Source organism: Pelodiscus sinensis, chromosome 5 (genome assembly GCF_049634645.1).
Source record: "Pelodiscus sinensis isolate JC-2024 chromosome 5, ASM4963464v1, whole genome shotgun sequence".
Classification (NCBI taxonomy): Eukaryota; Metazoa; Chordata; order Testudines; family Trionychidae; genus Pelodiscus; species Pelodiscus sinensis.
Window position 1 is genome coordinate 118,204,927 of NC_134715.1, and position 15,548 is coordinate 118,220,474.

General features: G+C 42.4%; 1 protein-coding gene across 3 annotated transcripts in view; it reads right to left on the minus strand.

Moving 5' to 3' along the window:
• Positions 1-1,469: 1,469 nt before the first annotated feature.
• Positions 1,470-15,548, minus strand: part of NAT8L (N-acetyltransferase 8 like) — a 52,244-nt gene continuing 38,165 nt past the window's right edge. For all 3 annotated transcript variants that reach the window (XM_006134725.4, XM_006134724.4, XM_075930887.1), the window contains one exon: positions 1,470-11,690. In XM_006134725.4, the coding sequence (XP_006134787.1) occupies positions 11,323-11,690 (368 nt within the window). In that variant the 3' untranslated portion in view covers positions 1,470-11,322. The remainder of the gene's footprint in view (positions 11,691-15,548) is intronic.

A 15,548-nucleotide genomic window follows, 5' to 3' on the forward strand; every position in this document is an offset into this window, starting at 1 on the left:
ATGCTCAGACCCCAGCCTCCCTTTGGGCAGCCAGCCTGAGCCTCCACCAGCCCCACAACATCCACAGTGCCAGTTTCAGCTCCATTAAGCCGGCTGGGAGGACATGCTCCCTGGTGCAATGGAAATGTGCCCCAGCAGCAGAAGGCACTTGAACCAACACCACCAAAAGGACAGCGTGCTGGTGAGTTTCTCCTGGCCCTGCAATATGGCTTTTAGAAAATATTTTCTATCAGCTCCATGGGGCTTCGTTTAGTTTATTTATACCTGCATCAAGCTCTGTATGTGACTGCGGGGTAGAGATGGGGTTTTCCCCCAATTCACTCTCCCCTACTGCGATGGATGCGAGGAGAAATCCACTGCAGCTTGCACTGTGGCCCTCAGATAATAGGGATGGGAGGTTTCATGTGAGTGTATCTAAGGCAGGGGAAAAAATGGCTTTTTAACCAACCTGTTTGCATCTAAAAATATGAGGGGAGATTTGTAATGGGTATGTTGTTTGTGCTAAGCTAGATTTTAAAAAAGGAAGAACAGACTCTGAAGGAAACAGGAGAATCAGGGGTAGAGGATGCAAACACAATCCCGAGATGCAAACTCACTGTGACAACCCCTCTTCTTTCCTCTGCCCTTTGTTCAGAATGTACAGGCAGTCCCCGGGTTACATGGATCCGACTTACATCGGATCCCTACTTACAAACGGGATGAGGCAACCACACACTAGCTACTTCCCCCGAGCAGACTAGGGAGATGCGAAGCTAGCGCCACCCCCCCCCCCCCCCCCAGCAGACCAGGGAGATGCGGAACGGCTTTTCTCAGCAGACTCGTCAGCTTGAGAATAAAGGACTGAGGGAAGTCAGGTGTGGGAGAATAAAACTGAGCTCTGGAGAAATGTTTGGCTAGAGTTTCCCCTACAATATGTACCAGTTCTGACTTACATACAAATTCAACTTAAGAACAAACCTACAGTCCCTATCTTGTACGTAACCCGGGGACTGCCTGTACATTCCTCAGAGCAGGAACTCTCTCATGCCCTGCACCTTGACCATTAGGCACTGCTCTCAGCTACATCTGTGATCACAAATTCAAACAGATTCCACAGGCATCTGCAAGCAGGTCAGGAAGGAACGCTTCTTCATTACAGTATGCGATTCCAAGCCAATAGTCAGTCTTGGCAGGCTAATGTGTGTGAACATGAGGCCCAGTTTGTGATGGCGATTTACTAAATACATATCTTCAGAAGAACACTCTTATAATGAGGATGGGATTAGTCGGTGAACCCTGTGTGCACGGGGATGATAAAATGGAGAAGAGGCATGCCTGATACATGTATATCCTATTCACCAGTGAAGAAAGAGAAATAATATTTTTACTGTAGCATTTCCACCACTGACAAAAATCTTAGGAATTGTATGAAACTTCATATACTTAAGTCAGTAATGTCACTGCAATGCAGTTTAGAAAAAAAACTGATGTAAGTCTTAGATTTTATTCATTCATACATTATTTACAGCAGTTGCTTTCATATTACAATTCTCTTTCATCTTTTCAGTTTTCAACTTATAAAAAATTAACCAAATAAACCTTATTTATCCAAATTTATCACAGCAGGTCTGGTTAATTTTCACAGTTACAACGGCCATCAGAAACAGAACTTAAGTACCTACAAGCAGTGCCGGATTTACACACAAGCTAAGTAAGCTGCAGCTTAGGTCCTCAGATTATGAAGGGCCTCTAAATACCAAAAAATTACTAAATTTCATTTTTTTGGTAATGCTCTAGGGCCTTTTAAACTTGACGTAGCTTAGGGCCTCAGCATGTCTTAATCCGGCACTGCCTACAAGTCATTCATTTACAATACCTCCCTTGGTTTTTCTCAAAAGACACACTGCCTTCATTTCAGAGCTGAGTGGATATAGCGTTTCTGTACTCTGCAGATGGAAGCTTGAGTTGAGATCACCATACTGAGGAGCAGTTTATAAGATGGGATTCCAATGCCTAAAGATGTACTGAGGAGTATTTTGCATATATGTAACATTTCTTGACACATGCGGTAATAATTGGTTTGTACTGATACACGTGGACAGTATGCAAACGTTTACCAATAGCACTGGTTATTCTTTTTGTGTGCTGCCACAGGAAAAAAGCATATTCCCTTGTTCTATCTTCTGCTATTGTTGAGTCAAGAGTTGTAGTGTAACTCTGGATCAGGAGACTGCAGAAATGAACTTGTGTGCTTCTCCATGCTATCTGGCATTGCTCTCACCTAGGACAACTCTCACCAGCTAGAAATGGTGGAATACTCTTAAGAGTCTACCAAGAAGATACTGCATTATATAAAGACTTGGGGTGTTTCTATTGTCTTTAACCTGAACAATCATGTATTAACAAGTTCATTTCCAAATTGACCTCATGTCTCAAAGACCAATGGCCCATTATAGCACTTAATTTTTCTCCCAAGTTACAGTAGCAGCACAGTGTGTTCATTCTTAAGTCTTTATTGATTACTACTCCCCCGTCTCCCTTTGCAAACACACTCATTTTTTTACAGTGGTAATTATTGCTATTTTAAAGTATGTTCATAGAAGAATACTTGTTTAAGGACTTGAAGCCACTTCCCGTTACAAAGTACAGTACATACTATGCTGAACATAGAAAACAAGACTTATTTCATATTGATCTTGTAGTGTTATGAAGAGACTCAGAACAGGAGACTGAGGGGAAGCTGAGTTTCCTTTGAAAAGTGTGTTACACTTGAACACTCACTTGGACACTAACAGTTCTGCTAATTGTTTAGCTCCAGATTTTTCAGTTGCTACTGAATGGACATTTTTGCAAATATGTACGACAATCTGTTTAACACTATACAGAAGTGATTTTACCTTAACTGCATTAGTTTCAATATTTTAGTCTTAAACTCAAACACACAAACAGCTTAAAGATAATAGTTCAGCGCAGCCATAAGAAAACCCAAAAAGCAGTGGATGCTTTTGTTAAAACTCAATTGTTAAAAAACTCAATTGTTTAAAAAAAAAAGAGAAAAGAATTATACATTCACGGCAAATGTCTAAACTTAGCTTTGGAACAGGAAACTGAAAACAATATTAGGATTTATGCATTATGCTTATGCAGCAGTTGTTGATTTCATATTCAAACATGTTACTTCTAAAGAAATTCACAACTGCACTTTGTATTTGTTACACTGTTGGTTTCATTAACTTCCATCTTTTACTTTTTAAATTTTAACAATAAACTGTTTTCTCTTAAAAATTCATGTTGTAAAACAAAGAAAGCATTGAACAGTAATTTGTACACTCCAAATGTTGACTTTTAGCTTATTGTTTTAAGTTAGCAGTATATTTTAACTAAACTCTCAGTTGTTTACATTGCATACTAGTTTATTTTAATTTCAGCCAAAGATGTTTAGAAAAATAATTCAGGTAAGTCTTTTAGTGGCAGAGGGGTAAAATACAACATCCCTTTTGTTACAAACACAAGGGTATGAGATTTCTTGATTAAGATTTGATGCCAGTATGGCTTGAGAAGGAAATTGATCCTTTTACATTTTCAACCTGGATTTAATAAATTTCACATCCATTCATTTTTCTTTATGTGGAAAGCGTATGCAACACCAGGACTCCAGATGGCTTGGAATTTAAAATCCTTTATTAGACTTGGTGCATATCAATTGCATCAGACCAGGCTCTAATGAAATGCAGGCTCAGAGCAATTTCAAGTTAGACTTGTTAATTTAAAGGTAACAGAAGCTGGCTCTTGTCCTTGTGTGTCTAGTAATTCTAAACACCTTGTGGTAAGGATTAGTTAACTAGTCATCTGTATCTCAACTATAAACTCTGAAAAATTAAAAGGCAGACGATACAGATCATGAACTGATATGGTTCAACACGATTAGGAAGGACAGTTACAGCCTTCTGTAAACATCAAAGCAACTGACTTTCACTGATAAGATTTTATCATCTGTTGGCCTGATTCTGCTCCCAGTGAAATCTGTGGGATATCTGCCACCCACTGCAGTGGGAGCACAAAGGTCTAGGGGCCTGACTTTCCAAGATGCTGAGCACTCTCTAGTCCAACTTAAGACAGGGACTTGAGCGTGCTCCTCAATGCATGGGTTTGCACCCTACAAGAGTGCACTTTAGAAACAGCAGCCAGCCCACTGCCTAACCCTGCATCTCTTACACAGGTCAGTAATAATAGTAACACTGGGATCTCAAGGAGCTTTGCAAAGGAAAGAAAATCTCATTGTCCTCATTTTACAGATAAGGAAAATGATTCACAGAGGTGAGGTAACATCACTAACAGGTCATTTGCAGAGGCGAGAAGAGAGCCCAGCTTTCCTGGCTTCCAGTCATCTGCAGGGTCCATGCTCTGTCACTGACGTGAGTAAGGGCTGCAGGATTGGGTTTCAGGATGTGGCTGCGTTACTCATTTCACTTGCTCCATTAAAGGCAATTGCACCAATTTTTACATTAGAAAGCTATCCTGTACGCTGTGTTTGGAGTTAAGTGTACGTCACACTGCTTGGCACAGCAGAACTCACTCTGCTTTCAAATGGAGTTTTAAATCAATAATTCACTGACCATTCAAATCAATAATTCACTGTGGTTACATTTCAAGATCACATATGCAGAGAACACTGGTACAGTATTTTACATTTTAGTTAAATACTTTTTCCCATTTCGAATAAGCGCTTTTAAAAACCCAAGCTTCATCCTGCAACTGTAGAATCAACTAATCAAAACCCGTTCAACCTTTGACAAGCTTTAACTACATTAAATGCCAGGCTGTTACACACAATCATATCGGCGAAATAATGAACTGATGTGGGTATCTACTAATTAGCAATTTTAAAATCAACGGAGGCAGTTCCACAAACAATTCCAAGAACTGTTTGTGTGATTAAGTTCCATTCTCTCAAGTTGCACCCAATAGTTTTGTTCCATGGATGCACTAGAGAAACAAAAACAGCATGTGGAACCCACCGTTCTGCATGCTAATAGAGACTGCAATACAATCATGGCGAGGGGAGCCTAGGAAGCATTAAAGAGGTACTGAAAAATAATATTGTACATACCCTGTGGCAGTAACAACCTACAGGAAAGCCCTGTGCCTTCCCTCTCAGTGCAGTATTCTGAAAGCTCCCACGGCCAGAAGCACTGTGAAGCACCAGTCAAAGCAGACATTAAAGTGGTCATTTCTAAACCTCCTGCGGGTGATAACCATTTCCCTGGGGGGGGGGGGGGGAGCATTAATTTGTGGCAATAGCAGTTGAGGGGGCCTGGAGATTAGACTCCACTTTAACTATTTAACATCATTGAATGGTACCGAGCAGTCAGAGGTCTAGATTCCTGTTGCTCAGGGTTAGATATCAGTGGGACACATGATTCATAGAGGCCACTGCTCAGAGCAGGCACCAAGGGACCAGTTCTGCCCCTCAGCTAAGTATGCACACGCCACTCCTAAGGGAGAGCTGCCCAGGTGTCTCCCAAGGAGGGCACAGGCGCTAATGACGTAAAGCACTAAAGAGAAAAATGAGTCTAGTGTTAACAGTTTTTAGAGGACTATATAAATATTAGGCCCTGATCTTGCAAGGAAGGTTACACCAAGAGGACCCTGGCCCTAACCCCAGTTGGGTCTCCTGCAGGAATCCACACACATTGTGAGGTCATGACAGAATCAAGGCAGTAAGCAGGAAATCTGCAGCCAAACTAATCACCCCAAAATAATCCTCACACTAAAAATGAAAATTAACTAGAAAGCTGCAGCCATGACACGAACAGTGTGGAACGGGGCAGAGAGCATACATGGGAAAAGCAGGCATTGGCATCACTGTTGCAAGATACTATGTTCTATTATTACTGAAAAGTGTTCTCCAGCTGAAATCCAGGTTGTTTTACCTCCTGTAAATTCTACTAAAATGTACAAATGCCAATCCCTAGAACAAGAGAGAGAGAGAGAGAGAACCTGTGATTGTTCTACCTCACTGTGCATCTGTCTGGAGAGCTTGCATGGAAATATTAAAATGGAAGCCCCATTTCTCCCACCGAGAGCTTGCTGATCAACTGGGAACTTCAACAAGTGTCTAAACACGGTTAACATTGCAAATGAATGTAGTCTCTTATTTAGTACATAAATTAACTCTCTACAGGGTTAGAATTAACCCCTTGGAGAGATTTTCTTAAATGTTCTTTCAATTGCAAACTTGGATTGAAAGTTTCCCAGGGCAGGATGCATGTCTTTTCTTTGTATAGGCTCTTTGCACATACTTTAATACTGGTGTACAGCCATAGGTGTGTACACAGAGATTACAAACAACATCAGTCAGTAATAGGAGGTTATCTATCTGTAACTGGTGTTTCTTTGAGATCTGGATTCCACTGTGGGTTATGCATGCGCACAGTGTGTCTGGAGTTGGAGGATTTTAAAGTAGTGTCTATTGACCCACACACACACATCTCACACCCCTAACCAAGGGAATAAAAGGCAGGACAGACCAATTGCCTCTCAAGTTCCTTCTTCACCACAGATCATGGAAGATCTGAAGCAGAGTGGTAGGAGAGCAGGAAGAGGAATACAGATCAGGACCACATACTCCAGTTATAGGTAAGTAACTTTGTGTGATGGTCCCTCTTGTACTCCACTGTGGGTGATCAACAAGCAGTGTATCAGCAGAAAGAGGGGTGTGGAGGCAGATGTTAGGGCTAAATGAAGGACAGCCATTCCAAAGGAGGCATCAGCAGAAGAGCCCTGGACTAGATATACTGTCTTGTAGTGCTGTCAATGGAGCACCACAGGGCTGCTTTACCAATGTGGAGCACTTCCTGAAGCGATATCATACATGTTTCAACTCTCTGAACTGGATTCTCTGATTCAGCAACATCAGACCACGGATGTTCCAGGAACAGATAGTCATGGTGCCCTGCATGGGGGGGCGGGGGGGAGGAAGGCAGGCAGGCATAATGCAGCAGGCGTGTAGGTCAGCTGGGCTGCCAGGGGGCGGGGCCAGGAGAATGGAAGCCTGACATGCAGCTCAGCTGGGCTGCCAGGGGAGCCAGGAATACAGGTGGGGCAGCAGCATAGGGGTGGGGCTAGCAGCAAGGGCCTGGAGTCTCTGCTCCTCTGAGGAAGCGGGCGGTTTAGGGAACACCACAGGTAAGTGGAGCATCTGCTTCCAGTGAAACTCTGAAAGAATGCTGGGGGATATTGATACAAAATGCTAAACTAGTTACAAAACTAAATCCAGCTTAAGGGCCAAAGCTGAAGCTACAGCCACAGAGCTTCAGATCCAGACCATGAGGCAGTGAGAAGGAACTGGAGAGGTGTTTGGTCTGCCCTGCCCTCTATCCTCTGGGTTGGAGGCACGAGATGAGCCAAGGTGAACGTGGACCAATGGAGACTACTTTCAAATTCTCCAGCTCCAGGCACAAGGTGCACACACATAACCCACAGTGTAATACAATAGGGACTGTCACTCTGAAAGAAGAAGCGATGTTCAAGCAGAATGAAGGAGTCTGTCCAGCAATACAAATTACAGCAGCAGTCACGTCAGAGCAAGCTGCATTTTAAAACATAATGCAATGCTAGGAGTTTTGGGGGTGAGAAATGTTGTATTCCATGTGCTCTGGGGTTCTTGCAATGAGTAAAATGGATGTAACTACCTTATGATGCCAATATATTAAATCTGAGACTATGGGCAGATAAAAACAAACACACATCTTTAATCGTGCGGTCTTGCTGCAGACTGGGAGATTTGCCTGGGTAGGCACTGCAGAAGTGGGCCCTGTGAGAGGGGACAAGCAAGCACTGGGAGCCACTAGCCTGAAATTCACATAGATTCTACAGGAAATAGAGGGGATTATCTGGCTCCTGGCTCCAAAGATGGGCCCAGCTTAACATGCTTGGGGAAGGTTTCAGGTCCAATACCTAAGACTGCACTGGCGGTTCGGGTGGTTTTAACCTCTGAGTTGTCTAACCCGACCCAAAGGAGATCTAGCAAACAGCACTAAGGATACCTGAGTCTTGTCTTACACTAGCACTCACTCCTGCTACTAGAGGTGGAGCTGGAGAGTTCTCAGAGATGCCAGCACAGGCAGGGTGTAGGAAAGTAGTTCTACCAATCACTCCAATGCCATGGTTCACAAAACGATAGCAAGACATTCAGCAAGAACTCCTTTCCTGTGCAGATAAAGCTAGAGGACGGGACAGACTGTGATGGCTCCTGGTGTTCCCACCAAATGAAATATTCCAAATGCATCTGTGACAAAGCAGAGGTGATGTCACATTGGCATGAAGAGAAATAAATTTGCACAATAAATCTCTCAAAGGCAGCATCTTGATTCCTGTCATTCCAACTTCAGTGCCTTGCCCTCGTGTTTAGAAGTACAGAGATCCCATAGTACCATCCAAGTTGCATTTTTTAAAAGCGCGTCTTGCTTATACAAATTAAAGGTGTTATGGTCAGACATTTAAAAAAAAAAGTAAATTTATTATTGTAAGATGGTGACTTAACTGTGCTTCTGTCTCTGTGGGAGATTAGGATATTTGAAGCAGTTTTGGCTTATCACATAGATACTAATGAGGCATATTACAAAGGCACAGGTATCAAAAAACCAAGAACATTCTTTTAATTAAACACCCCAATAAAAAACAATTAGATTTATGTATTTCCCCCTTTGTTAAGAGATTAATTCTTTTCATTGTCTGGAAAGGTTTAGTGCAGTGACTCTACAGCAACAGAAAAACTAAAACTAAAAAAAGGCACAAACTTTTTTTCTTTCACTTTTTCTAACACTTTACAATGGTCTATTTTTACTCAGATTAATAAATCACTGAAAGCAGCAAGAAAATATTATGCCAATTTCTGTACACTATACAAACCCCCCTATCTTCCGCTTCAGGAGAAATGTACAACATAGAAAAACTTTTAAAAGTATATAGTAGCCTGCAAAAACAAAGCAAAACAAAAACCACACCCTGTAAATTAAGCTCTTGGTCTTGAAATAGTGCCCTCTATTATCTACTTTCTCCCTTTATTACTGTGACAATATACCCTAGGATGCTGCCATTTTATGTATGGTATAGATTGAGACAGGCATAAATCCAGGGTTGAGAGTGTGAATTGCTCACCAGAGCAATAGGACAAAATCTTCTGACGTGGATGTGACTGCAACACCCTCCCACCCCATCCCTGCAACCGCTCACTTCTTGATCTGGCATTGCATATAGAGGCCAGAATCTGTTCTCCCTCCCTGTCAACTAGAAGCAAGAGCAGACAATGAATGAAAGGGCTGGTCTCAGGAGACTAACCTCATACACTCTTATTTGGCTCCAATTTCTCTTCTGTGAAAGCTGCTTTTTCTCCTTAGCACTTGTTAAGCACGTGTAGGTTTCCTCCCTATTGAAAGGAGCACCCATGGAGATGCTCCTGTCCCTGTAAGCAGGAACTACACACTGAGTTTGGTCTCCTGTCTAACAGGCCAGTAGGAACTAATGAAGTCTGGACCCAATTCCTACCTTCACATTGATAAATCTCAGAGTGGGAAAGACCCTGGACTGGAAGTGAAAGTCTAGCATTTTGGTTTCCACATCACAATATCATTCCCATGGATGTTCTGTTCCACTTCTTACTAGTTAAGCCTTCTATTTGCTCTTTCTGTCTAGTACCCTTCTTATGTGTTTCCACTATTTGATTTGACAAAGATACATTTCTTCCCTCCTCTCGAAACTCTCCTACCTAGGTGCTTCTACTCTAGTTATAAGTGTTAGTAATATACGTTCAGTCCCTTCTCAATTTCATCATGGTTTTCTGTCCCCCACCCCGCACACAAGATTCCACAGAACAGGTACTAAGTTAAAGGGCATTTCCCTTTAAATTTAAGATAGATGAATCCCACCACCCACCCCAAATTAAGTGCAACCAGAAATGTTTTTAATATTTCTGATACCACATTTTAAAAATTAAAACCTACTGATTTTCCCCAAGACATAATTCATGCAAAGTTGTTATTTGTTTAAATAAGTTATAAAAAATTCATATTTCAGGCTAGAAGAAGCTGTAATCTTGGTTATTCTTTTGTTGGCAGGCACTGTACATACATATTAGGTACAGACACATGCCAAATCTGCTTTGCATTGTTTTTTGCATTGTACAATTCACACATCTGACATCATTAAAGCAGTTAGTTACCTTTTATGGAAGGCTGCAGTGAGGCCATCTACAATTATTAAACAGCAGCTGGTTAAGATAATATGTATGCTTCCCCCCTCCCCCCCACACTCCCAAAACGCAATTATCTCTCACACATTGCTTGTCTGAAGTGTTTAGATTTGGTGCTCACATTAATGTGCAAATGTGTTGCCATAGAAACTGCAGCCTCCATTATGCTTCAATGACACCATTCAGCAAAAGCCAAAACAAATATAAAAATTTTAAAAAATTAAAAAAAAAAACCACAAACAAAAATAACAAACCCAGAAGGCAGCAAAGAGAAACTCCAATGCACATGCGGAAGTCTGGCCCAGGACTGCAGGTTATGCGTGGATATAGAACAGCGCAGGAGATATTTAGGTTTGATCTTACTTTACAATATGTTACAATGGGGCTCAGAGTTCAAATGGTTCAAGTCTGTTTGCTGGCTTAGGAAGGAAAATGAGAATGGAGAAAAAGTCATGGGTACTGGATGCACCAAGGTTCTTTCAGATATTTGGCAGAATGAGGCACATCCAAAAAAAGTGCAACACCAGTGCCTTGATGGCAGTGCTGTGTGTTTGAGTGCGTGCACACACTTCCTCTTCATGCATTGTAGCAAGCGTTTTTTCACATTTTCTTTGAAAACTATTAATCAGTAATTTATAGCAAGATGAATGCATATTCTAGTTACTGGTGCACGAAATACTGAGAAATGCATTCAAGTAATATTTCTGCACTTACTGTATTATGAATGTCATCACTACACTATCTTACATTTGCAAAAGAAAAAAATACTATGTACACCAGACCAGTGGTACTATTACGTTTGTAAGTTTCTGTGCTTTATGTAGGTACCTGGGTAAGATTGGAACAACAGGCTGTAGGTCCACTCTGACCTGCCAGGTCATTAACACTGTATGCATTAGGAGAGCAGTACTTCCAGCCTCAGCGCCACCACCCTACAGCATGCAAGGAAGGGTCCTTATTTTGTACAAAGCAAATTAAAAATGAAATGAGGGACAAAACAAACAAAACTGAAATAAAAAAGGTGAAAAAATAAAGGGCAATTTTTTGGGAGTTGGGGCAGAAAAAAAATTATTTTTTTTTTGCTTTTGTTTTTATTCTTCACGCAGCTGCAGGCGGTAGCGGTGGTAGCGAAGCTGGAAAAACATTCTCTCGAGTATGGAATGCGTCATCCCAGGGAGGGTGTAGTGTTCGATGACGCCCACATGTTTGAACCCTAAGGACTCATACAGCTTGTGGGCTGCCATCTTGACAGCTGTGGTTCCCAGTACAATGGAGGAATAGTTGTTGAGCATGGCAAACTCAAGCACTTTGCGGCCCAGGGCCTTGGCAATCCCTTTACCACGGAAGTTGATATCTACAGACATGCGGCGCAGCTCCATGGTGTTGTCTTCCTCATTGCCTCTTGCAGCCACGATTCCCACCACATTTCCGTCCAACACAGCTACCCAGAAGCAGGAGCCTGCAGAAGACAAAGCAGAATCTGAAGCTGAAGAATGCAACTGCTCCTCTGCATAAGCCTAAATGGGCTTAGTACATCACTTAATACCAACACAGAAGCCAGATTATAAAGGTACTGAAATCTACAGGAGCTGGGCACCCAGCCTACTTAAGTGCTAGTGAAAATCCTACTGGGCACCTCTCTGCATCTAGAGGTGCTTAAATGCCTTCGTACATCTAGCCCAAGAGGGAGATGTGTAAAAAAACCCTCCAGTCTGAAATAACACTTCTCATTTGAGACCAAAATTATAAAGGACATTAGACAATACAGTGTAAGGTGACCTGGGGAATTTTTTCCTTAACCTGTTCCAAGATTAAATTCTCAGGTGAAAGCTTGAAAAACGTGTCAAACTTCAGAGTTCACTTTACCTAAATCAGATGGTAAAGGTAAAGTGTATCCCCTTCCCCCATTTGCTGCCATGCCCTATTAGCAAGTTATCCATTATAAGGGTGTTGCTCTTATTCCAATAAAACACAGAAAGGGAATGTTTTAACTTTCCTTATAGCCGTACAAATCTTTGGGGGTTTGGGACAGCTTTAATTAAAGTGTGCTGTGTAAAACACAGCTGCAATATGAGCGTCTTTACTGTAGGTTTTAGTGCAAAATTCCTTATTTAATATAAGCTAGCACTGTCCAAGGGACATGTGAATAGCTTGTGAACGGTATAAATTAGAACGAATGCAACATAACAAGATACTTCCGCCTACGGCAGTAACTGAGTAGTTCTGCAGCCAGCTGTGGTGTCAACAGGACTTCCCCAGGCCCCAGACAGCTTGGCTACATCTACATTGCACTGTAGTTCAAAATACGATACACAATTTGAGCTATGCAAATTGTGTATCTTATTTCGAAATAGCTTATTTTGTAATTTGGTGCGGTCTACACAGCACCAAATTTCAAAATAACCCGCTATTCTGAAACGTCCCTTACTCCTCGTGGAATGAGGTTTACAGGGACGTCGGAAGAGCGAATCCAAAATAACGGGCTTGCTGTTAAGACATGGAATAGCTATTTTGGATACTCTGGCATCCCAAAATAGCATTGCAGTGTAGATGTTGCGGGAGGGGAGGAAGGAACTCAGCTCCAGGCCCTCTGAAAGGGGCTAGCCCTTCGATGGAAGGGATAGGGCAGCCAGTTCTCAGCCCCTCCCAGATCACACCACACCTCCCACAGCCAGTCCTAAGTGCCGCCCAGACTGCACTGAGCTCGGGTGGTGATTTAAAGCTGCAATAGAGACCCTGGGCCCCAAGACAACTGTCTCCTTTGCCCTTCCCCCCGCTATCTAGCCCCAGGACTAGATGCATGGAGTATTTGGACAAGAGATTAAAAAAAAAAAAACCCAAACCACCCCCACCCCCAGTAGCTGTAGGAAATTGTATTCGTGGCTTAGTAAGCAGCACTCTTCCAGTCTGAGTCAATAAAGAATCAGAGCCCTAATACAGTGTTAAGGAATTACTGAGGAGACTGTTGCCTTTCATGTGAAATGTGCAATAGCCATTTAGTGTCCTAGAGCGCTCTGTTCCCAGAGCATGGGATGTTGACCCTAAGTGGATGTCAGAATTCTCATCGAGTACTTAATAACGTTTCTGTGGCATTTTCAACTGGAAATGTTATTTCTCACTGTGGCACTAACTTGTGCCTTGCTGAGTCATGTCTTACCCTACAGGTGACTTCAGATCAATGGTGAATGAAATAATCCCTAAGAAGAGCAAACAGTAGCATCTGTTTGAAAGAAATATGCTATGTAATGGCAAGTCATCATAGCAATGAAATGCTAATTTAATAAGCAAGCAGGAAATATCCTTCTTCACCCAGTAATTGTTTTCCTAGAAACAGCAAGCAAAGCACAGCTACAGCTACAGCACTTGAATGCTGTTCCGACGGTAAGAACACTATCGGCTGCAGTACATCACCACGTTGCTGGAAAGGCAGAGAAAAGTGCTAAGGCTGGGTGCTGAATGATGGTTCTAGACACTTGCTATGAGCCCGCCCACAGATGAACCCTGTAACAATGCAGCATGGTCTGAGCCTTCCACAAGCACTGTGGTTCTATGCAAAAGTCTCACCAATAATGGCCTTACTTAAAAGAGAACACAAGCTATCGCTCCAGGTTCTCCTCTCCTCTCCTCTCCTCTGACCTCTCCTCACACAGTTGCACTGGTTTAAATGCAACTCCTCTACTCAGACCCTAGGCTCACTACAGGACTTACAGAAACATACGCTTTTTAATAAAACCGAAAGATGGAGAACATTCACGAGTGTGCTCAAATATTACAGCGAAGAGCACATGCACCTACACAGACAGGCACCCATACCCTTTGAAAACCTCCCAAAATCTGCTCCCAAGCCCAAAAAGCATTAACCAACCCATCCTCTCAATCCATGCCTGAAGACATTGCCTCTATCCCATCCCCTCCCTTGGAAAGCAAGCAGGGCTAGTGGGGTGACCCAAGCATCATCAAACCCTGGCACTGGAGGAACAAGGAGGAAAGCCTGCTTCCAAGTCAAGGATCGACTGCCAAATGTTCCCTCTAATTTTTCCATCCATGTATGGAATAAATTTTGTTATGTGCACCAAGGCATGTGTGGATGTGCACTACCATCAGAAACAGGCTGCTGACTGCGGGCACTCCATTAATCAGTTGGGCAGCATTTGAATCTCTCATGGGTGGCTGCCTAAGCACTTGGCTTACAGGGAACACTGCCTACCGCTGATAGTGCTCTGCCACATCAGTGTAGAACACGATTTGGTTAGCACCACAAAATGTACACATAAAAAAACTGGGGTGAGGCCTCTGATGGAAAGAAAAAGGAAAGGAGCTGTTACCATCTAGTTCCAATCCGCAGCCATCATCCTCCCCTGCCCATGCCACATGGTGAGGGGTTGGGGAAGGGCCTCCTTTACACAGTTCTTGGTTCCAAAGGGTGCTCCCAGCTGGGCCCTATTTTACCCTCTCCAAGCTCAGTGCAGTACTCTTTGCTTTGGCTGCTTTCATTTATCCTGAGTGCCTCAGATGATTGTTGCAGAAACACACAACGGGAAGTGCACATCTCAAGCAGCTTGGATCAAAAGTATTTTGGACTTTAATAATCAAAACCAGCCTACACGTCACCCAGTGCGGATCACCAAGCAAAGACATAATGTGCTCTTAGGAAACATCAAGAGTTTAACCAACAGGCTGCCCAAGCTGCAATTTCTGAATGGTTTAAAGGTGCTTCCCAATGGAAAAAGTGCTGCACTAATGAGCTCCACCAAGAACCCCAGATAATGAAACCTTAGAAAGTAATGACAGCGATGCCTCACTAAAGAGAGGTACTGAACTGATTTCTTCCAATTGCTTCCCCCATCCAACAAGCATTCAAGTCAACAGAGCTAGTCCAGATATGCACTGATTTAAATCATAGGAATTAATTAGGCAAAACTTAAGCAGCAAAAAAAAGCCTTGAACCTAATAGAAAAGCTCATTGTAGGATATAAGTAGTTACTTCTAGAGCTTGTATACAGTTTCATCAATAGCAATGAAAATCACTGAACACTAATGTGTTTAATAAACAGACAATATGACATATCTCATGCTAACCTGGAAAGCTCAATGTCAGTGTGTTTTGAAAGAACATGCTGGGATGTGGGTTAAAAATACATATGCTTAAACACAGAGTATAGGAGAAATGTTTGCCAATATTGCTACTTGCAGACAGATGGCTGCTTTTTTCCTTCTTCAGCCTTCAGTAGAATAAGTCTTGTACTCTGGGCTTGGCTCTCTTTTGACAGAGACCTTGGGATAAATATCCTGAAGTGGCCCATGGAAGATACACAGC